Source organism: Passer domesticus, chromosome 4 (genome assembly GCF_036417665.1).
Source record: "Passer domesticus isolate bPasDom1 chromosome 4, bPasDom1.hap1, whole genome shotgun sequence".
NCBI lineage: Eukaryota > Metazoa > Chordata > Aves > Passeriformes > Passeridae > Passer > Passer domesticus.
The window spans coordinates 70,706,003-70,730,780 of NC_087477.1; the positions used below are offsets into that span (position 1 = coordinate 70,706,003).

At 38.0% G+C, this 24,778-nt stretch overlaps 1 protein-coding gene and 1 long non-coding RNA gene across 3 annotated transcripts in view; one reads left to right on the top strand and one right to left on the bottom strand.

Moving 5' to 3' along the window:
- LOC135299500 (uncharacterized) overlaps window positions 1–23,746 on the bottom strand; it is a 138,338-nt gene extending 114,592 nt beyond the window's left edge. The window contains exons 1-2 of the long non-coding RNA XR_010361475.1: window positions 23,086–23,746; window positions 22,713–22,797 (exon numbers count right to left, since the gene is read on the bottom strand). This is a non-coding gene — a long non-coding RNA (uncharacterized LOC135299500). The remainder of the gene's footprint in view (window positions 1–22,712; window positions 22,798–23,085) is intronic.
- The window catches only part of CLNK (cytokine dependent hematopoietic cell linker), a 56,298-nt gene continuing 37,646 nt past the window's right edge, over window positions 6,127–24,778 (top strand). The window contains exons 1-2 of one of the 2 annotated variants that reach the window (XM_064418641.1): window positions 6,127–6,373; window positions 10,857–10,905. In XM_064418641.1, coding sequence (XP_064274711.1) covers window positions 10,895–10,905 — 11 coding nt within the window. In that variant the 5' untranslated portion in view covers window positions 6,127–6,373; window positions 10,857–10,894. Of the gene's footprint in view, window positions 6,374–7,990; window positions 8,108–10,856; window positions 10,906–24,778 lie in introns of those variants that run through there. The other variant, XM_064418642.1, reaches the window with a different exon arrangement.

Sequence of the window (24,778 nt, forward strand, 5' to 3'; positions counted from 1 at the left end):
TTCACCATTTCATGTAGAAATCTAGTATTCCAGCACTCAAAGTTTAAAGAAAGTCTGTGACAGAAGAATGGTATTTATATATAGATACGTTTTCTACTGGCAAAAAATAGCTGTATTTCGAAGATTTCTGCAAAGTAAGAAGTCTCACAGATCTGTAGGTGCTTAGATGACCTGAGCTGCAAGATTTTTGAGTGACTTTTAGAAGGATCTAGCCAGCTGTGACTCTAAAAATTCCCCTCCTTGCAGAGTACTCTAGAGTCCTCCAATGTCCTAATTCCCAGCTCTACAGCAAAGGGTCTAGAAACAGGGAGATGTGACTTATACTGAGTGGTCTCCCAAAATTAATGGAAGTTTTTACCTGAATCCCTCATCAGTCAAATTTGGATAATAGCATGCCTTCACCTCCCAAGGCTGCTATGAGGATTTATTAGTTAATGGTTATCAAGTACTCAGCTACCACAGCAATCATGCCATAGGAAATCTGTCAAGTAAGCACAAGCTCTTCAAAGCAGGTTTCCAACAACATGAAACAAAAAGATGAGGGATAAAGTAAATGGTCAAGAAAAAATTAACTATTTCTGAGCAAATCCCACTCCCTAAATGTATCTAGCAAGGCATCTTAATGTGGTTTTTTTGTTGTTGGTGGTGTACATTTTTTTTAATCTAAACAAGAAATTAAATTGGGGAAAATATAATCTGAATAAATTTTCCCACACAGAAATTACAACATTTCTTAATTATGAGTACAGACAGAGCAACTTCCAGAAAACTCTTCTAAACTTGAATATTTATATAATCTTTCAGAGATTAAAATGCACATTTAGATGTAGTTTACCAAATATCTTTCATATCCTTCATGTACCACCATCCAGATGCATTCTACTACTTTTTATGTAAATCTTTTTATGAGAATCTATTTGCTAAGATCTACAGTGAATTTATTTTTATTTTTAATAAGTAGTTTTATTAACTGAAAGCTCAGCTCTAGTAGCCCATTCCAGGAAATATGGCCAACTACAAAAAGATTAAATTTTAAAAAAACACCTTACAAAACAGATAAGTATATGCAGAGGTCTTCAAGTTTTTCAGCCCAGTGTGAGTTTGTTTTAAATTCTCTATTTCTAAAATTGGTTAACTCATGTTTGAACTTGTTCAATTCAAAGTAAAATTGTGAAGTACTCAGTCTTGGGTCAGACACAAGTGTGGGATATGTTAATTTTTTTAAAGAAAACATTCTAAAATTAAGGGGTTTTCATCCAAAAGGAAAGCACATGCAACATATCAGACCTGGCACAAGAAGCAAAAAAAACCAAAGAAATCATGACTCTCATCTCTGGAATTTGGGAATTTGGACTCCAGGTTGAGTCCATTTTATGAAAACTGAAAAGACATAATATGACATGTAAAGCCTGGGCAATGTGATCATGACTCTGAAACTCAGCAGAAAGAAAAGATACAGGAAAGCAACTGCCCCAACAACTCAGCTGCTCCTTCGTGTACCAGCTAGACACAAGACACTAAATCTTATATACTAATGTCACTAAATGTCACCATATCAGCTGAATCAGAAGAGGCAGAAATAAAGTAGGGTTTGAGTATTTTTGAGGCAGAGGAATCAGGAATGTTTTGCTGATCCTTTTGACAATCCCACATTAACACCAGGCACACCTGTGCTAGGGGCCATTCTGCTCCAAAAGCATGCTCATGTTGTTGGGGAATTTAGAAATATTTCACAAAGGTATGTTTGGGTTTACTTGAAATGTACCACTGAATTTCTCCCCAACCTCAAACTTTATTAGAGATATATTCTTGCAATTTACACAAACTAACCTGAAGATTCTCATTCTACAAATGCATTGATGTCAGCAGCTTTTACCCAAACCCCTATTTGATAACTCTGCTATTTAAACCCCCAGGCTGAGTACAAAAAGCTACCTAAGTTGAAAGTAGCTAAGCTCATAATGATTTGTGCTGGTTTTAATTAGTATATTCTACAGGAAACTGAATTGGAATAAAATATTAATAGATATTATTTTCATTGTTCAGCAGGCCTGATAGGTTTTTATTTCTTAAACAGTACTAAAAGTTCCATCTGATTTAAGTCACACTTCTTGACAGCACAGTATGCAGATTTCAAAGCTTGTGTCTCTGGGAAAACAAAACAAAATAAAGCAAAGCCCACACAAATGAGCATAATCAGTAATAAAAACTTGATTTGTTTCCAGTCAAAATCTCTATCATTTTTTTTCAGTAAATTTTTGTACCTCACAGATAGACATTTTTTTTCAGTATGCAAATATCACATTTCTAATCAACTTGGAAGAAAAGGGAATGACTGTAATGGAAAGGAAACCAAAAATATTGATAAATTTGATCAAAGTATAATTTCCTGGTGTAAAAATAGCAAAATTTACTTTGGTCAAAAAAAATAATACTGTACTGCAACCTCACCTGATCAGTAATTAAACAAAGGCTCCCATAAGTCTTCCCTGGAATTATAGTCTTTTAATTTACCTCTGAAGAAGAACACATTTGGATTAAAAATATATGTTCTAACCTAATTTATATTGACAGAGTTGATCTATTACTGTAGAGTCTGTGACCTTGATAACACACACATATTTTAGTATGGACATGATCTCCATTCAAAGAATTGCAGAGGCACATTGCACACAGAGCTTCCCCTTCGGATACATCAGCCTTATTTATATGAGCATTTCATACAGGAGGTTCTGGCCTTGTAAGTGACACTGAGGAATGTATAAAAACAAAATTGAGAAGTCAGCAAAATGCCTTGTAAATAGAGGGGCATACTTTGCTTTTCAAAGCAGTATTATGTGCAAGAGTAAGGTGAGAACCGTCTTTAAGTGATTGAAAAATAACCTTCCTAGAAAGGTTTAATTACAGTTCTGTAATGCTACAAGCACCTTATTATTGCTTCAGGGAAGAGATGCAGAATAAACAGGTTCCACATATACTCAAAATTCCATTATGGATTTACCCATAAAACTATATATAATCAAAACATAACTTGGAAAAAAAAAGGATGGGCAAGGGATGTGGGTTTTTTTCACTGACCAAAACACAAGGACAATGTCTGTCAGACAGGATGTCATCTGTAGGGGCAAAGCATAAACAGTGTATAAATAATAGGTCTTGCCCTGCCATTTACTCATTCCTTTCCTCAGCACAGGGTTTGGATAAACCCAGGTAAGACAGAAGGTTCCTGCTAAGCACTCTTACTTTTAAATATTTTTATAACCTTTCACTGAAATTGGAAAAACAAGTTTTCATTCCATTTATCTCAAAGCTGAGTTTATTCATCATCCAAATTTTGTTGTAAAAGCTGTCTTTTTTGTTTATTTTCCCAATATAATTGTATTGTTAGAAAACAAGTTTGGTGATTCTGGCATCTCATCCTGTGCTGGTGGCTACCTGTAGTATTTAAGAATGTGAGGGATATTTCCATGCTGTCATGACTAACAAGATAATTGACTAAAGAAAAACAGAAGATGCAGAAATTAATTGAAGTAAATTGGTGATGTGAATGTAGGACATTTAATTCTTCATCCAAGAACAAACAGAGATAAACAGAAAAGAGAATGTCCTACAACACAGAAAAGTCAATGTTCTCCCAACAAGAAAAGGTGAAGTACAACCCATTCTTCTCTCTGCCTCATAGAGAAAAATGATCTTTACTTTTATAATTCATGAAAGGGCACTTTTATTGGCCCTATCAAGCCTCACCTGTTCAGTGTGGGAGGGCTGCAAGAGTGGCTTTGCCAGGGACAGGAAGCCTCCTTTCCAGCAGAAGAGAACTCCAGGTCCAAGGCTGCCCAGCGTGCCCGTGTGCACTGAGCCTGTCCCACAGGCAGCCTGCAGCTCCAAGGCAGCCATGCAGATGGAAAGCTGGCAGGAGGTGAACCATGCTGTGTTTACATCTGTCCTGGGATGCTGCACTTTCAGAGGCACAAAGACACAGCCATTGAGTCCCCCCACTGTAAATGAGACATTTTCCCACAGGGAACAGCTTGGGTATTAAAGCAGTAATGTACCATTTACTGGGCAAAGTACTACTGATGGTAATCATAAAGCTAAAACAACATTTTCTGAAGAAAAGAGACTTTGAGGGAATTTAAAAGCTAACCATTTCAAGACGCTGAGAAAGTTTTTAGGGAAGTAAGATTTTTCAAATTCCTCTCATTGAAACAGGAGGTCAGTTCTTGCACGTTTTAGCTTTTGTCAATGTCTGTTGCTGGAGTGATGGCTACACAAAGAAGTTGTGAGACGGGGCACTCCAAATCAATAGCATTACCTTATTGTTCAGCCATAAAAAAGGCACATGTTTGTCACAAACATTTTGCATGTAAAGTCATTCAGGAAAGTTTCCTTGTAATCAAATAGTTCTTTTATAAATTGAACATTTATGAACTTTCTGAACTTAGTCTAACAAATGTTTAATTTCAAAAATTTCAAAACAAACTGTTTCAAAATGGCTGGGGTTTTTTCCCCTACTTTTTCTTCAGCTGAACTATTACTGGGTTCCAGTGTTAACAGAGTCTGCAAGTAGATGCAGATAAACTGAAATTATTTTTATCAACAATTAAAGCAAATAAGTCTCAGCAAAAAAATGCCACAGTCATAGAGTCATAAGCACAGCACAAAAACACTGTCCCTCAGAAACTGCCTCACAGCTCCAGAACTTTCTGTTCTGCAAAACATGAGCAAGAACAGACTTCTGGAACAAAACCAAAAGTCACGTTATTACTGCTTCAGTCAAAAAACAGACAAAAACCCCAACCTGAACACAAACCAAGCAGATGTGGAGGCATTTCTGCAATATACACCACGAAGATCCATCCTCCAACAGACAGTACTGCTGTCATCACTCCATCAAAAGTCTTCCTAAGAATTCCTGTAGTTACTCCTCCTCAGCAGGATGATAAAGACTTCTCATAGCACAGCAATAAAAAAAAAGAAGAAACTGAATTTGCAGTGGTGTAATTTACAAAGGAAGCCATAGTGTGCATCTTCATTCTCTAAAGCAACAATTAATGAGAAGAATAGGACTCATGTTGACTCCAGTTTATGCTAAACTGGCACTCTGCAGTTTTACAGAAAATAATTACAAATGTGTTCATTTATCATGATGGTGATTCCATGCAAATTTTAATTATAATATTTTATTTATGCACAGAGCACTCTCAATGTTACGGCTTCAAATGTTTGCAATAAAAATCCCAAATAAAAATATTGTATGCTTTCCAAACACAGAAAAAGTATCAATTGGTTTGTAGGCTGATTTGATTGAGAATTGGAAATAGCTATTCTATTTTTGACTGATTTCTTGAATGGAAAGCATCTTTTCAGATAATATACACTTCTTTTTCCTGAGAAACATGATAAGCCAGCATAAAAGCTATTGAAAGGGGAGTAAGCTTATAACAGAGGTATTTGTTTCATAAATTCTATCAACAAGATTTTTTGGGGCTATACTGTTAGTGCCCCATGCATTCTGGTTTCTGGGCTCTCTCAAATGCTGTCAATGTTCTTGCGCTGGGACACCATTCCTGTGTACTGTGGACTGTTGTTTTCAGGATGTACATTTTTTTTCCCACAGCAACACTGACATTTTTTTACAAAATATTATTTTTGGTAGGGAAATATATTTAATGAAGTATATCTTTAGAAACCTCATACATATTTTCTATTTACATATAGGTCTTATGTTTTAAAATACAAGGAAAAAAACATTCTTCATGTTCTTCACAGTAGTCCTATACATAGGCATACTTAAATCCCTTGAAACTACAAAGTAAGAATAAGGACATTGTTCCCAAAATATTAATTTAGTTTTAAGGAATAGATAATGAAAATAGTTAAACATATCCTGAAATAATATGTAAGCTCTTTGAAAACCTTTAGAAGTTGAGAAAATTTAAAATCAGGGGATATATATTTCCTCATTAAAATGAAGCAGCAACCTATTGAAACAAAATTTTTTTGTGTGTGTTGTCATTTGAAATAGCTATTGCCACACAGACAGAGCTGCTGAATATGGGTTAAGGCAGATGAGAATGAGAGAGCATGTTGTCTGTCAGTTCACTTTGAGGTGGATTCTTAGAGAGGAAAGGATGAATATCTAGCACGCTCACAGAACTGATTGGCGCCAGGGCTGTTGTGGCCTTCCACAGGAAACTCACCAAAACCCCACAGAATATCTGCCCACTTGCATGATTTCAACCTACCAGTGCCTCTGATCTTCAGACAGCTTTGTGGAGCATTTAGCAAAGCTGCAAAAATTTGTTTTACAGGGGAAACCACCTGGGCATTGTGCTAGCTCTGAACCCACGCTCCGTGAAGGAAGAGCTCTGTGAGTTGCCTTTGATTCTTCCTCTGCTGTTCTGCTTTTGAAAGGTTTCTGCTGAAGAGTTTTATCTGAGGGATTATCTTGTGTTCCATAGTCTGTTTTTGCTCCAGCAGATGCCTACTATATCTTGAAACTTGTGAATTTTATGGGATGAGGGTCCTAGAAACACCCTGACACCATGAGTGGTGGCTTTTGCCTTGAGCCTGCCTTGTTTAACAGTTTTCTTCTCAATTAAAAAAAATCTATAGAGCCCCTATAAAGCAACTGATTTTGTTTGTTTGTTGTTTTTTGGGGTTTTTTTTCCTAATTCCACTGCATTTTTTTTTCTGCATTACTGATTTATGTTTCTGGGTGAAAGTTAGGTATTAGAACTGCATTACAAAGTTACACTTAATAAACCAATGCAAATAGTTTCCTTAATAACTGTCTTAACAGAGAGCTTTGGCATCTTCTATTAGAGATATATTTTGTTACTGTGAAGCGTCTGGTTGCATTTCTGGCAAGATCAGGAATCAAATTAATGTGCTATTAAAATAAATTGAGCAGCATGCTAATTATTGCCAGAAATGAAGCCAGATTGTGTTCAATTAAATCAGATAAATAAGTACTTCCTCCTACATGTAACTGTTTGTTGTTGCTGTAAAGACTACCTTTGAAAAAATTTTTGACAATGCCTATTGACAACTGCCTTTCACTTGCTGGTGAAATGACTATTTCAGTTTCTAACACTGTTTCCTATTGTACCAAACACAAGTGGCCTGGTGCTATAAAGGGCTTCAAAATGAGAATGAGCAGCATAAAAATTAAGTTTCATAAGAATTTCCACACCTTAACTGTAGTCTTAAAACTGATTTTCTGAAACAGGAATATGGTAGTGTCTGTGGCAACTTCTACCCATTTCCGTTAATCTTTAATGTAAGAATACAGATGGCCAAATGAGCAAGAATACAGTGAAAAGTTTACACGATCCCTCCATAGTGTCAGTCTCAGCATGAAGATCTGGGTCCTGGCAGACATTTTTACCTATTTATAGGCTGAGTTAATGATATATAGAAGTGAAAACCAAATTCTTTAGTTCTTCCTTCAGAAGTACTAGACAAGGAGTCTGGCTATGCTGTCAGTAGGATTTTCAAATCCAGTTTTCAAATGTATCTAAATGATTTTAGAAGGCTATATCCCATTTTCAGTTTCAGAAGCAAGTTTCTTGTTTGTTAACTCACACTTGATTGTAAGAAAATGTCTTTATTTTTCTGCATCAGCTCCATGTAGGTTTGGTTTTGGTTATTTCCTGTTGGTTTGGGTTTGTTTGGAGTTTTTAAAGAAAATGTAAATGTCCCAAAGAGCCTGTATATTTTTTTCTTAGTCAAATAACAATGACAAAAAACCTTAAAGCACTAACAAGGATGTACTGTCTAGCAAGATATTATATTAATAGAACAAAGTTGCACTAACTATCCAAATGAACAGAGACCTTCTCAGTTATGAAATGCTCAGCATTTTAATATACTGGGTCACCCCAAGGATAATGCAGGTTCCTGTGATTTGCTCCACTCTGATGTTTGGACAAACAACTCATGAAATTTCCTGCAGGGCCCTGAAATTTGTTTGCACTGCACATCCTTCTTCTGAAAGTAAAAGCCCCAGGAAATCTGCTGCCTTTTGTGCAACAGAGCTAAACCAAAAGCAAAGCTACACATCTTCACTTTTGCCTGACTTTCATTTTGAAATTTCATTTAAGTAAGTATAATTGAAAGGTTTTGATTATTTTTTATTTTTCTTGGCAAATAGTACTTGGCTGAATTTTTAACTGTGCTTCATATGTTGACTAGTCAATTTTTAAGACAGCACATAAAAGCTAATTCTCATTACTGTCAGTTACGCTTTTTACAAACTCTTGGTGGCTTGGGGCCTTTTATTTTTCTTGCTTCTTTTTAAGTTGCATAAAAGCATCCCTTCTTATGGGAGACTGGATATTTTTTTTGTTGTTATTTTGACTAAGATGGTCCTTTAAGGACAGGGGCATGACTGGCATGTGCCCTGCTTCAGTTTGCTTGGCAAGGGGCCTCTGTACCACAGGGTTTTAGCCAAAAGAAACAGCCAATCTCCTTGAGTCCTGCACAATGTGCTGCATGTCCTTGTGTCCCCATGTTTGATGGGCAGAGGGAGAACAGCAGTGCAAAGCTCATCACGAAGTCCCAGCATTTTTCTTGTCTCCAAAAGTCTTTGTGTTGCTGATGAAAAACAGACACACAATTATGATTTGTTGTCACTTCTTTCATCCATGGAAGATCTGCATTTATAGCTGGGCCAATCTTGCTAGTCTAAATGGTTGCAAAACCTTTTCTTAATCAATAACAGGCATGGTTGGTAATTTTACTATTCCTATTTATTCCAAGGATTTTATTTCCAAAGGCCCCCACACCCACAGTAAAGGCAGACACCCAAATTCAGGAGGGGTAAATTGCCAGAAAAGTCATTTATCACAACACCTGTGGAGAGAAACTTAGTATAGTGTTACTTCTGCACTCTGACTGATTTCCAGCTCCATTAAGTTGTAAGAAATAAGGAGATATTTCTGTGATTTAACTAAATAGGGTTCTCAGTTGAATCTGTTAATGTATTCGAAGTTTTCTCTTTACTACATTTTTCATCCCCCTTAATGACAACTTCAGTTTTAATACTCTCAAAGAAAGCTTTAGAAAAATAAGGGTTTTTTTCATGTGAGTTTTCTCTTTTGTTCCCCCTCTAACTTAGACTTTGTATTTTAAGATCCAGTCTGCATCAAAATGCCTATAAATTTTCCAAAAAAGGGATTATTGAATAACTATGTAATTATTAAATTCATAAAAACACACTCATTTGCAATACTGTTAGTTATTAGAAGTTTACAGTTTGGCTCATGCCGTCTTTGAATACTTTGAAATAGGTTCAACAAGTGCAAAGACACAAAGAAAATGATGGCCAAACTGCTTCAAAAGCGATCACACATTTGATAGCAAATTTTCAGGTAGTTTTTTTCAGAATATGAAGGACTTTTCAGATGTTTGAAGCACAATGTTAATATTTAAGACAGGAAAAGTAGCTTTCATTCTTGTAGTATGTGTCAACAGAGGTCAGCACACTTTGGTGAACTTTTTTAAAAGAAGCTGTCTAGGGAAAAGTGCTGTTTCTTGCACATCTTCCAAAATTTTAATCCTTTCTTAATTTTAAAAAGTTATTAAGGAATCCTTTTTATCAGATATCCATCTGCTTTACCAACACTGCCTACCAACGCTGTAATTCACATGCCATCATTGGCAATTTCCACTATCACAAACTCATTATTGTGATTTCAGAGAAAGAACCACCCGCTCTAGAAATCTACCAAGAATACCAAAACCACAGAATAAATACAATCCATACAGAACAGCAGGAGAAAATTAACTCTAGAAAAATAAAACAGTTTGGTTCACTGCCAATATGATTCAGCCACAGCTAAAACTGGGTTAAAACATTTTAAAATAAACTGAATGTCCACACTCATGGGTAAATAGAAAGCTTAAGAATTTTTGTCTGTAAATGTACGGCCAGTTTAAAAAGAAAATGTAAAATAGGGTGAGGATAATAGAAAGCTCAGAAACAGTTGATATACATACAGTTGCAAGTCCCTGCCATTTGACAAGTTACTGCATATTAGGAGAGCAGACAATAAGACTATTTTTTATTCTCACTGCAGTTATTAAGCTGAGAGAAAGTAATGGCAGTGGACAGTGATAGAGACAGAGTAAATGGAAAAGTTATAAATTCCATTTTTATGTCTAATTTATGTGACTACTGAGGCTTCCATTAGGAAATATCAGGCAGAGACAAGCAGACAATTGGAAAATTGATTGAGTCATCAGCTTAAAAGTCTTGGCAATACAAGAGCTGACAATTCTGAAACAGCTTTTAGAATTCTAGATTCCTTCAACAAAATGGTAAAATTAAACTTTTGAAAACTGTATGTGTGTGTGTTTGTTTTTCTGTATACATAAGTATTTTAATTCCCTCTTCTGTGACCAAGGAGTATCACAGACCCATAGTGTTTAGATTTGGTTTTCAGAGATACTACATAAAGTTTATGCTTGGTTTTTAAAATTTAAATTTCTCTTCATAAATTCCAAAAATAAATGCAGATCTGTATGTACAAATGCCATTACTCACTGCACAGGCAGTAATGGTAGAACAATTTATGCAATAAATGAAAATTTGTCCATGTACAAAAAGAGATACCATTAAGGCTACTTGTAAAAACATCATCACAGTCATCATCATATCTTCAAACACCTGCAGATTAACACCTGCCAAAACTGAAGCATTTTCTCCTTAGAATAGCAGATAATTCAAGCTAAGTTCTTTTCTAGTTAAGCAAAAATTTTTCTGAAAAAAAGATGTAAAAGTACTGCAAATTAATACATCTAGATTTTTAAGTCTCTAAATAAATAGTGTGTTTATTTTTTCATCACAGACTATTTTGGATATGTGCATTTCCCTGACTCAAGAATCATGAACACGAAGTAAGTACTGCACCTGAATATTTGCCAGCCTCTCTTTGCTACTCATTACTAAATTGTTATTGCATTGAACTACTGATTATTGATGTTAATTTTCTGCATCACTCATGCTAAGGGTTACATGGCATCAGTCACAGTCTTTCCATCATGCTAAGGGTTACATGGCATCAGTCACAGTCTTTCCATATCTTCTAATCTGTTACTGCCTTCTACTTTTGTCCTTTCTGAAATTGCCATGTCCTGCTTTATCTCCTGCTTCTCAAATCACCCCTCCAGAATGATTTCTGAAGGTGACTTTAATTCCACTACACTTGCCTCAACATAAACTGAGTGTAAACCTCTAAATATTGACTATATAAACCTCATCTGTCTTTTTAGGAGGCCATTTCATGGTTTTTAAAGAAGGCTAAAGAGCCATCAGCTCCACGCAAGTCATGCATTGAGGGGGTGCATGGGAGGAAGTGAAATCACAAATAAATTTCACACATGCAACTGAGGATCTTCCGCTACCTGGGAAAAACAGATGTAGGACTCTAGACTCAGCTTGTAGGAACCTCTAGCAGGGCAAAAAGGTGAGGCTTGATTTTGAAGCCAGTTAAAATACATTGAATGCATGACCAGACCCAAGCTCACGTTAGAGATTCAGCAGCACTGAGTCAGTCACTCAGTCCTAGCAAGGACTGCAAGATTTCCAAATCCCGCTTGGATGTCCTTCACTGTGAAACACTGCCTCCTGTGTTTCTTTTCAAGTGGAGCCTTTGAACACAAAGTTTTTCAAAGCAGTTCCAGAGTCACATATTAGTGAATAGTTTAAGAATATCTTTTCAATAATCTGGAGCCAATGGATTTTTTCCATGGGTAATAAGTGGACTTTATTATTGTGTCAGTTTATCTCTAAAAATAATTCTCGTGTGTAAGCATCCAAAATTAGCAATTCATCTGGGAGATGGACTCAATAACTTTTCACTTTCTTCATGTGTTTTTATTTTTTCTCTTGCATACTTCTCCAAATTTATGTCTGCTTCTTGCAAAAATATTAAGACAGAAATGAGAGGCAAAGACTGAAAACGACTTCTGTGTTTTCTGTTGAGATATTTTCCCCGAAGGAAACCTAATTTTCTAAAAAGGTGACCCATCTTTCTTCTACTATGAGGCATCTTGTCTTTTACCCATAATGAGTGCCTGAACTTCTGCTCAGGTTACCTTACTTTCACCACTTGCACTGCTGTTGCAACATTGTACCATGGATGCAATCCCTTTATCTTCATTTTAGGGTGGCTTTGCTTCTGGGTAGCATCACAAAATTACTGTCCATTTGCTGCACTTAGCCATCCCCACCCTCTTCTCCTCTGTAGCAAACATCTAAAGCACACTGACTCATACCAGCTGCCTGGGAGTGTATGTGTTGCATCAGGATTCAACAGCACACACAGAAAGGAAATATTCAGCACTGAAATATATTCCCTTTGCTGCAAACCAATTCAGTTATAAGGAACAGAGCAATTCATATGCTGCCGGGAATGTGTGTTTTATTTCAAAACATGTCTCAGGTAATTGAGGGCAATTACTGTAATTGACAAAGGGAAATAACTCCCTAAATCAGTCTTTTGTTTTAGATCCTTGTGTCTCAGACTTTAAAGCTTTACCTTCTTTCTCCTTTATATTTCTCATGCTTTACCCTTTGACTGTCTTTCCACATTGCCTCTTCTCCATGGGTTTTTCCATGTTTCCTTGAGTGCTCCCAAATGATGGAAGCCCACCCCACAGAGCCTTCCTGTAAACACAACCTAATTCCTTTAACAGATCCTCTGATTATTAACACAAAAATGTATTTTTGACAGCTTTTGGGAAGCTTTAGTTTGATGCAATATGTAAGTGAACAAATCATAGCACGGTTGAGGTTGGAAAGTACCTCTGAAGACCACCTCATCCAGCCTCCCTGCTCAGCCAGGATCAGCTAGAACAGCTTGTCCAGGGTTGTGTCCAGTTCAGTTCTGAATATCTGCATGGATAGAGACTATGAGAAAACTGTGCCAGTGTTTGAGCACGCTCAGAGCAAGGACATTTTTTTCCTCGCATTTAAACAGAATTTCCTGTATTTTAGTCTGTCCATTGCCTCTTGTTCTGCCACTGCACGCTACAGAGAAAACCTTGGCTTCCTCTTTACTCCTTCCTCTCAGGTATTTATGAACACTGATAAGATCCCCCCCAGGCTTTCTCTTGTCCAGAGGGAACAGTACAAGCTCTCTCAGGCTGTCTTTGCATGAAAGATACTCTGGTCCTTTGATCATTGTCATGGTCCTTTACTGGACTGACTCCAGCAAGTCCATCTTATTCTTTTACTGGTTAGCCCCAAATTCCATACTCAGGGTGGGGCTGCACTGGTGTAGAGTCACCATCCCCAGCCTTGCTGGTGACACTGAGGATGTATCTTGCCTTCTTTACTGCCTCAGGCTCAACCTGGTGTCCACCAGGACCCCTGGGTCCTTCTCTTCAAAGGTGTTTTCCAGCCTCAGCATGGATTGGTGAATGGAGTTGGTTCTTACCATGCACAGAAGTTTGCATTTCCTTTCTTGAGCTTTGTGAGTTTCCTCTCCTGGCCATTTCTCCATTCTGTCGAGGTCCCTCTGAATGACAGTACAAGTGACTGCTGTATCAACAACTCTTCCCAGTTTTCCATCTCCTGAGAGCTTGCTGAGGCTGCAGTCTGTCACATGGGTCAGAAATTAGGATATTAAACAGTATTGGCCCCAGTATCAACCCCTGGGTACACCACTAGCAACTGGCCTCCAGCTGGAATTTGTGGCACTGATCACAATCCTTCAAGCTTGGATATTCAGAGAGTTTTCAATAGAATCATATCTGTATATGCACATTCTATTACACTGTAACAATTTTTTCCTATTCGTTTCCCATTATTCTAACATCATGTTAAAAGGGATGTTATCACATCCTGTACTTACTTTAATGTCCCTGACATTCCCAGAGTGAGGCTTGATAGAGCAATGCACCCTGTGATTAGTGTAGGGACTGTGCACTTTGGGAAACAGTAATTTTGCTTTTAAGTATTGAATTTTGTTAATTTGTAGTTTTCTTCCAGGGGCACAACCACATTTGACTTTTTTCATCTGCTGGCTTCAGGGAAGAACTCAAATTCACAGGGAACATAAAGGAGGCCATGTAATTTCCTGCTTAAAGGTTTGCAAAGCCCTCAGGTTTTGCATGTCACAGAGGCTACAACAGAAGCTATACTTCAGAAGTTGTTATTTTTGGCAGCAGCAAGAGGTCATAGTTTGGGGAGAGAGTGGGCTTACTGAAATCTTTTAAGGTATGGCACTCTTTCCTTCTGACTTGGATCCGTCAGAATCACCTTACATTTCCACAGAGAGAAGGGAACCTGCAGCTTCTGCCTACCACCCTAACGGGAATTGAAAGGATCTGTGGAAAACTCTTATTTTCTGTAAAAAGCTCAGCCTCTGCTTCATTTTCTCTTATGGTTATTTTTAGGCACCCCTGACACCAAGAAAATGTCACTGCAGAAACATCCTACAGCAACCATGACTTGTAAAGAAACAGCTAATTCAGCTTAAATGAGACAGCTCACTATGGAGAGCAACACACCAACAGCAGCTCACTGCTTGATGAAAGCAATCTTGGAGGATTTACCTCCGTGAGCACAAAAGGCTCTCAGTTCAAAACTAGCTCTAGAAGATTCACCTTGACTGAAGTCCCTCTAGTAACTAAATTAAAGATATGGAGGCAGGTTTTACGCATGAAGTTGAATTTGTGTGTGTGTAGGAGCACTGAAATAAAACCAAGTATAAATTTGTGTTCTGGCAGGTAACAGGGTTACCAGCTGATCAGAGCTGATCAGCTGGTCATCTCCTTACAAAACAAAAGTTTGTGTACAATACCCAACAACAGGTAATTCTGTCTGAAAAATTATACCTATGCTGCACTTGCAGATATTTTTCTTCTTCAGATGGGGAAAGGAACTGCTCAGGGTTTAGCTAAAATGAGGCTTCATTAATACTCATTTTTGAGCTATCACAAAAAAAAACACTTAATTTTTAAGGAAGTTAGATTTTCATAGGGCACTGGACTTACAAACAAGAAGAGGCAAACACAGATTAGAAAATTAAGAGGTACTGAGGTACTGACAGGTTTATATATATTTTGTTATAGATTTTATAGATGTAAAATATGTAGCTAGACAGCTCTCTATCCTAGCTTACCCTTGTTTTTTAAACTGTGATCCTTGTGTGTCCCTTCCAACATAGGATATTCTATGATTCCATGACTGATCAGTGGCAAGACTCACCCAGTGAGGGTCTATAATTTTGTATGCTTAACAAAATCCAAAAGAATGGTCATGTGTTAATTTACACCATGACACACATTCTGTAAATGCAGAAATGTATTAATCACTGAATGAACTACTGTAGCTCCTTCAGCTGGCAGCAAAACACATGGCTGTGGATCTGCCCAGTATAACTTTGGTGGAAAAATCCCTTATGAACAAAGTCACTTAGCATTTATCATATCAGAGGTACTGTCAGTAAAATAATACAAAATAAGTGATGCAAATGTTTTCTCTCCTATCATAACAAAAATAAAAAGACATTATCAAAACCTCTCAAAACCTTGCTGCAGTCAGTCCTCTGGTACAAAAAGTAGACATAACCCATTATTCCTGGTATTTTTAATTAAGACCATGAATGAAAATCATATCTCAAACGGAACTCTCTTTGTACATCATAAAACAACGTCAAAGAGCACAAACAACATTTGTGGTTCACCCTTCCACATACTCTTGCTCTTGCAGTGCAGTACAGAAATGGGGTTAACACAGAGTTTCTGGAACAGTGCACTCATCCTCATCTCTGTTTTTTCACTTCATTTTCTCACAAAGCTGACCAGAGGGAAGGAACACACAGCTGCGATTACTCTCTTCAAGGTCTAATAACAGCCATGCAATATATCACTTTAAAATACATTTTTTAAATGAACAAGTTGCCCTCGAGCCTGAAGACTGGTGAAATCTCCCATGTGAGATCAAACCACCACTTCTGGTGTCAGCTGGAGCCCCTGCTGCGGCTGCTCCTTTGAAGTGCTCACAGGTAGGGGCAGCTCAGCAGAGAATGCCCTGCTGTGCTAAACCAAGGAGCTTGAACCCAGAGATCTTATTTTCTGCTTGTTCTGGAAAAAAATCCTGCTGAGCTGCAGGCATACAAATTCAAATAGGAGGGCTATAGGTACATTAGAAATATTGCAATTGATTAAATGACATTTTGCATGGGAAAGGAGCTCAGATTTAAGCCAGGGTCTTTGTGTCTAAGTGTTAAATAGCTATAAACGGAATTTCAACCTGTGTTTTAAAGCTGGTGGCTTACTTTTGCTGTGGCAGTGGGTTTTAACTACATCTGAGACTGAAGATGTGGCATCACCTGCCTCTAAAGTAGATACAGAGATGTCTCTCTGCATTGAGAAACAACTCTTCAAGTCAAGTTCCAGCTAAGCTACAGCAAATTTAAAGCCAGTCTTTTAAGACAGTGTTTTTCTTTGTCTGCAGAGAGAAGCTTCAACCCCAGCTGTGAGTGCTTCAAAGGCAGAGATTCCACAGCTGGTACTAGAGCTAGAATTAAGATGCCAGCTTCAACATATGCTAGATTTTATGATGCAAAGTTTTTCATCATCAGTTTTATCAATGTATACATTTTAATAAATTAGAAGACATCTATAACACTAATTTGCAATTTTAAATACAGCTATGCTCTAAAATATTATTTAAATGAAGGAGACATTTTAGAATTTGTGAATTATTTACATTTTTCAGAGGTTATCTTTTTCAAAGGATCAGACTACCTCCTGTAGTTTGGTAAGGTGCTGAAAGTAAGACTTGCCTTTATTAGCACACCTAGGCAGAACTTTCCTATGATCAGTCAAGGCTTCTGAAATATTTATGCTGTATACTGAGGAATGATTCCATATCTTAGCCAAGTACAATGTTCCAGCTGCAGAAAGGCCAGTGCTACTATATGCAAAGGTGGCATTATTTCCCAGACTTTGTTCTGAAATAACTAAAACACTTCAGGCACACAGCTTGGCATGTGCAGGGAGAGCCAAGAGTGAGAGTGCAGCTTTTGCCACCCTGTAAGTGTGGCAAAGCAGGTGAGAACAGGCTCCTCATCACAGAGACACTGCACACAGGGGAAGCTTGGCTCATGCTGGGGTAGAGAACAGACTTCATAATATTGCTTAAAAGAAATCACACTGATACATGTTTCAATAGTATTTCCTAGATCAATCCACAGACACACCCTCACTCCCTTTATCCCTGACCCACAGGTAATGTGGTTCTGTCATTCTCCATCTCCTGAGTCTGGACCCTAAAGAAAGGATCTAGAGGTGGGCAAGGGGCACAATAGGAAAATTCCTGCTGTTCCCTTGCCTTCAGGGTGTATTGAGCCAATAGGACTGGAAAAGTCTGTTAAGAACTGGCTTTTGGGAGGCTATCAATTCCATTTTAGTCATGGGGTTTATTTAATCTGAATTGAAGCCTACTTTGAAGGGTTTGCCCTTTTATTTTTAATAAAAAATCTAAGTCAATAATTTACATCCTTGCTGGCAAAAACATCTCTTAAAAAATCCTTAAGATTTTCTTGGTGAAATAGCTTTATTTTGCTTTGTCTGAATTATTTCATAAACAAAGCATTCTTGTGTATTTGGCTTTATGTGTTTTCTTTCCTTCAAAATGAAATGAAAAGGGACAAAAATTTAGAGAATGAGATGAAATCAGGAACAAAAGTAAAATTAAACTAGAGTCAGCTCGACACTTCCTGAGAATCCTTTCTGCGTAATCATTACACCTCCCATTTCCTCCCACCCATCTCTAGGCAAGAGGCAACATTTCATTTTATTAGCCCACAATGAGAAGAAACACAATGTTTGCTATCTGGCCAGGCTGGAATTACTGTCAATTCAGCTGCTCTGTGCAAGAGACATTAAAGAGCATCTCTTGTTCCATACTGGGGTTTACATTTTGTCTACAGCTATGAAGCTTTTTCAGTCTTTTTAACAAGGGCAGCACAATGTCTTTGGAGGGATTATATGGTTGCCCTTTCTTACTGCAACTTAAAGTATAATGGAGAACCATGGAGTAACTATAATGCTGTAATTAACTGGAGTGGCTCTGCTGATGTTATTAACCATGAGCATATAATTCAAGTGACTTCTGAATGGCCATAAAGCCCCAGGAGTGACATACAGCTCCATATCCACTTCATAACCATCTGTTATTATCAAAATATGTTGGTTTTTGGTGAAAGTTTTAAAGTAGTGCCTCTCTGTGAGATGTTGGAAAATGCTTTTCTAGGTGGTCTGTGACTGGGGAATTAGGCAAAAATTATAATACATTTGTACTAAATATTAGTTTTTATTTTACTCTATCAGAGCAAATATATGCTTGTAATTCTTATCATCCTTTTTTTTCCTCCCAAATGCACTATTCTTTTTCATTCTAATTCTTCATTCTGAGCAATTTATGTTCATCTGACATAACTGTAGCCTGCACTAGGGAGAAGTGGAAAATATACAGTTCAAAACCATTATGACTCCCCCTGCCCTGTGGTGCAGAGCTCAGCTTATGAGAGTTGTTGTAGCTCTATTAAGGTCAACATTCCAGCAACTGGTAGAGCATCTGATCCTCCTATGGTTTTGATCTGACCATACTCATTATTTCCTTCCCATCTGCTTTCCTTTACATGCTAAACATTTATATTTCAAAAATTGTGTACCTTTTAATTTACGCAAGCACTTAAAAGTGGGGCACAATCAGATGTAGGGCTGAAGTTTGAGCCTAAAGTAACCGGACCTGGTTTATTACAGGTCTCTGAAAGGCATTTGTGGTTAAGTGAATGCTGCTGCTGCTGCTATGGACAAAGAACCTCTGTTGGTTTGAGGCTGTATTATAATCATTACTAGAATCAGAGTTTGTGTAAAATTCTCAGAGAGTAAGCAGTGAGAAGATGGTTGTGTTGATGAATGACAGTGAGACCCATAGGGACACCAAATGCACATTACCAACGGTGATTTTACAAATGGATATGGTTTGTTGAGACACAGTAGTGTCTGGGGCAGAGGTGAGGGAATTAAATGAGCATGAAGTGCATTAAATATCATGTTAAATTTTATTGGACTGGTAGAAGCTCTGATAAAAACTGTCCCAAGGGTTGCAGAGCCAGCAGTCAAGGGAATTGATAGAACTGTCAGAGCAAGGGCTTTGCCAGGCAGTGACAGCCAGCTTCATCTCAGGGTCCAGACCAGACAAACTCACAGCAGTGAGACAGGAGCAAAGCTAATGTGGGAAGTCAGTTTGCCGGTCAGGGTTTTGACCTTATCTTATGGGGTTAGTAAGGGTAAGACATAGCACTGTAGTTGCTGGGCAGGATTGAAATCATGCTGGAAAGTCCTTTGTGGGTTGGGGTATCAATCTATCAACAGGGTCCATGGACAGACACTGGCATGGCCTTGGCTGAGCTGGAGCCTGGAATTTCTGTGAATTCATTGTGTAGGGTCTGACAGCCTCCTTGGACTGAAATGGGGATCCTGGGCCAGGGTGATGGGCTGGGCCAATGGCCCCAGGGCTGGCTGGTCAGAGACTTTAAGGACTGTTAGTGTGCTCAGGGTCCTGGCAGCAAATGATGAGTAATGACAGGAGCCTCTGAACTACCTTTTGGGTTCAGAATTGGGGTTGAGGCTAAAAGCATAGATTTATGAGACAGCTTCAAACTGTGTCAGATAAACCCCACAGAATTAGGATGTGGGCTGACAACAGCAGCATGGTGGTTAGGTCTATGAAAGGTTTCACTCAAGTACAGTTAAGGCTAAGTTCCACTCAGGGAATAAATAAATATTGTAAAAGGCACAGTTTATTTCTAGATCAGTATAGGCTAGGATAAGTGCTGCGAATTAATTTAGCTGCCTGATGGGTTGCACAGCAATGGCAAAAAAAGAAAAATAAAGACAGATTTCTTGAGTTTCTTACTTCTGGGCATGAACAGGAATAAGCTGCAGATTGATCTAAAGCAAAGACAAAGGGCTTACCTAATCTTCTTCCTTCAGAAAAATAGATGGGGTTTTGTGTATGTGCCCATGGTCAATTTAGCAAGGGCAAATACTGACTGTGGATCCCCCTTCCAAAGAGGTTTTGGTTGTAATTGACATTATTGAGTTTAGATATTACTAATACTCTGTTTGAAGCTGAGACCAAAGTGTTGGCTTTAGAAAATATGCTGAACTAGATGGAAAATTATCCAGTCTTTCACAGGACTTTTCTGAAGCCACCCCTTTGGGCACATGATCATGTGAGGCCAGCTGGGTACAGGACCACAGATCTTGGCCTCAAGAGTAAATCAGCTGGTATCATTTGGAACACCCTCAGGGACAAGCAGCAGAGTCTGCACTTATACTGTGCCAGTGGGTGAGCTGAAAGTAGGACACAGTATGACATTATACAGACAGTGAAGAACCTCTGAGTCTGGTGTAGCAATAGCCAAGGCAGAAGAGGATAAATGGTGCCTTCCTTTTGATTCTCCTGGACGTCTTTCCATAGGTTCAGTCCCATATTGTAGTGGGAGAAAGAATACCAACAATGGTAATTTTGGATGTATATTGAATGAAACTTTCATTTGTTGTAAAAGGATTGACTTAAAAACACAGCATAACTCTTTTCAGCTTTCACCAAAGACACTGGTGAAGTATCTTTTTTCCTGCAGTGGAGCCTATAGTTCTCATTTTACTGACTTTCCTACCCTAAGTTTCTATTTGCAGATATTTTTCACACACTTTCTTGACATTTAACCTTGGGACTGGAGGTCAGAGCTGGGTATTGCCAGGCACATAACCTGAACAATGGACACTATGGATAGCTTTATTTTAAGAATCTTCTGTTTGCGTTGTCAATCTTTAGTTCATTTTTCTGAATTCCTTAATTTGTTTGGAATGTACATCTACACATTAACATGTCCATACTAAAGTATTCTCCAGCATGCTAGAATAAGGGCATGCAGTAATGATACCACCATTGAAAAAGGAAAGATGGAAAAGCAGTTTTTTCACAGTCCTGCTTTTTGACAGTCTTCTATTGCAAAGAAAATAATTATAGGAGTCTGAGCAAACCTTTTGAAAGTCAGTGGAAATTTTCCCATAAACTTATTTGGCATTTATTAGATTATTAATTAAATTGATGGTGGTATGATGTAATATTAATTTTCTGCTGTGAATTGCAGGAGCAGTAGAGATGAAACAGATTTTTTTTGAGAAAGTTATGACAAAAAGTTAACACTATTGGTTTTTACCAAGTAGCCTAATCACTGTACTCTCCCCAGATACAAAAGAAGCATGTTTGTCCTCTGCTCCTGTAAGCAATATCTGACAGCAACTAATGATATAAAAATAAATAAAAAAAAATGAAATTATTACAGTTAACTGGAAGATACTAATTAACCCAGTGTGGAGTCAAGCCCCATTCCCAGTCTAATTTCAAGACTACTTCATGATAAAGGATGGACAGTTTGAGGACTGTTCAAGTTTTATCATCTTCAGATCCTCAGGCAGCACAGACAAACTATTTGTCTTTAACAACTTTGTGCTGATCCTTTATGAAAATCCAGTTATTTACAAAATAGTTTTGTTTCTCTGTTGAATGGCCTTCAAGAAGAGAAGAACTGAGACAAAGGTTAAACATCAGGCTGCAGCTGAAAGATTTATAAAATCTTTCCTAAAAGTAACATTGTGCTGCTTGTGAAACGTGTCTGGTTTTCACCTTTGCCTGCTACCAGAGTCAGACACTTATTGACAAAGGCTACTGAAACAGCAAGGCCCATTCCCCTGCAGCCCCCTCCTTGAGCCAGTGTTTCATGCAGACACCCAGCCATTCCCTTAGGCACGCTCCTGCTGCTGCTGCTGTTGTCGGGCAGCCTGGGCTGAAGTCCCAGGAAAACACGAGCTGGGGTAGCAGCATGAGCAGGTGTCCAGCCGTGACTGCTGTAGCATTCACACCTCCAGAGTGGGCCACAAATGTGGCCAAAAGTGAGAAGAGGGTTAGTCTGGGATTAGTCAGGAACAGACACCAGCTGCAACGCAGGACAGGTCAAGAACATGAGCTTTTATGCCAAGATGGATAACTGAGAGGGAGGAAGGGAGAATTCTTCTCAAGTGGAGGACTTTTGGTAGGATTTTTACTTTCAGAGGCGCTTAGCTACAGACAGAGAAAAGCTTCTTCTCAAACATGAGTGCTGACACTGAGTCAACAGCAGGTTAATTCAGCCAGGTAATTTATATTTTAAGACCCCAATCTGAGTGATATGAATGTTCAAATAAGTAAATATAGTCTATTCAACAAAGTCTCTTCACTTTCCCCAAAATTAAGCATTTCTTACATTTGATTTTTCGGTGTGAGTTCGACAGATTGCTAAATCAAGACATCAAAACATTATGAAATTTACATATAATTAATAAATACAGTTTTCCAGTCAGAAATCCCCTGCAGAAACTACTGGTTTATGATTTGTTGTTTTCCCCAAAGAAATTTGTGTTTAGGAAATGCCAGTGGCTGTTTTCCTAAAAAAATTACAATGAGGTAATTAAAAAAATGAAAAATAATAAAATTCATTATTTTTGTTTGTGTTTTGCTGATGATTCAAAAACTCTATCAACATGCTTATAAAAAAAAAAGAAACAGCTTTGAAGGTACTTTCTTGCTTTCATTTTTACTTGGAACAATTACCTCTTGGAACAATTATACTTACCTCTAATACATCATGGAAGCCATTCCTGTGATAACACTTGGAGCAATCATTTTTATCCTCCCTTAAACTGGATTTCATTGGCAACCTGTAAACACAGTATGACACTGTTGGATTCACAGAAACTAAGGATGTGGATATAGGTTTAGAGGACAGTAGCTGTGGAATGCTTCAGTGTACCCTGCTCTTTTCACTAGTTACATATTTCTCTCCAGCCTTGGGCAGGGTAATTTTATTCTCCTTGGATACTAAGAGTCATATTTTAGGCTGTGTTCTGTGTCTGTGAGGGGGGATCAAGGACTTACATTATTACATTTATATGCAGATTAGTCCACCTTGACTCAGATGGAGTGAAATTAAATCAAAGGCTGCTTACCTGCTAGCTCATTCCTGACAGCAGGTAGCAGGAACAGCAGAAATGGCATTTTCTTTAAGTTCTGCCTTGTTACCTCTCTGTCATATGCAGTAGGTAGGCTCAGGCTGTTTTATGATTTGCTGTGGTAGAGAAGCAGCAAATCATAAACACAATGGGAATAAGGAGGGAGTTTTGATCCAGGCACTTAACTCTAAGTCAAAAGTCTGCTGAAACAGTAGGTTTACCTGGGGCTGTAGGGCAGATTACCAGACTCTGGCCTCTGGTATGTGCTAGAAAGATCTGTACATGTAATGACAGCACCCCGGGCAGTGCAGAGTCCCACAGCACCCTGAGGTTCTCTGGCACCCATTCCCTGAGACACGGTATCATCTGTTTGCTCCCAGGATGTTGCTCATCCATGGAAAAGGGAGATAATAAACTCCTCTGACTATTGAGGCTGGAATTCCTGGGTATTCCCTAGGTGAGTGGAAATAGTGGAAAATTAGAAGGCTTTAGCTTCCGTTTTCACATGAAGCAATCCCCAAAATATCTTGCAGGTGGTGAGTCCAATATTTCAAGGACTAGTGAGAGATTTAAGTTAAATATTTTTCCTCTGACTTCCCCAGGTCATTTGGGGATTTGCACCCTTCATTACAAGATGCAGGGACCGAGATCAGTGATATATTCTGCTGTACAAACTTAAAGAGTAAAAATAACTTGGTAGGTACAAACACAGAAAAAGTCTAAAAACTGTACTGCTTATGACAAGAACAAAACAGAAAATAATTTTAAATATATATATGAACATTCAGAAGGACACACACTGTAGGTATACTTATCTTTAGATGGCATGTTTTCAAATTTTGTGTCTTCTGAGACTGCTTTTGTTACAAGGATCTTCATGAAAATTAAAACACATTTGTTGCCCATTCACACCTTTGCTCTTCATTCCAGAAGAAATCCTCTAGGATTTAGATGTGAAATATCTCAATGGTTTGCACAGAAGCCACAGAATGCAAAAATGAGTGTAGTCATAGTGATGCAACCCTAAACACCTACAAAGTGTTAATATCATCCGAGAAACAAATTCAGATGAAACATTTTAGTTCAGTGACTTCCATTTCTATGATCACAAACCACCAGTTCTTTAAAAGCATCTTTTCTTTACTATTATTATGTTACTATAAACCACTTTATATGCATAAAGAATTCCCTCAGTCATGTCCACTCAGTTTAGTATTTACCTGCTTGGACTGGAAAATGTGAAAACACTGTCCACATGATAGATTTGGTTCCTTTGTAGTCTTACTCATCTTATCATAAAATACATGATTTCCAGTGAGTTTAGCAAAACTTATTGAGACAATTTTTATCCATTCTTAATAAGCATTTCTATTTCAATCCACTGTTTGCCTAATCTCTCTGCTCTATACTGTGCCATGGCAGAGCTGTTATTTTAGATAAGAAAGTGCTTGGCATAAGCAAGCAGAGTAGTATGAACAGTAATTACAGGTACCCAGGCGTCCCAGCAACATTCAGCCACGTGCCAAATATCTGTGGTTACCTTTCAGGTACCCACAGCTCCTGTCTTCCCTGACAACATCACTTCAGCCTGCCAGTCACTGCCTGACAATTTACCAGTAGTTCATACTGGTGCAATTATGCAGATGAAACTCAGTTTCTTCTTGCAGAAAAATCCCCTTTATTCACAAAG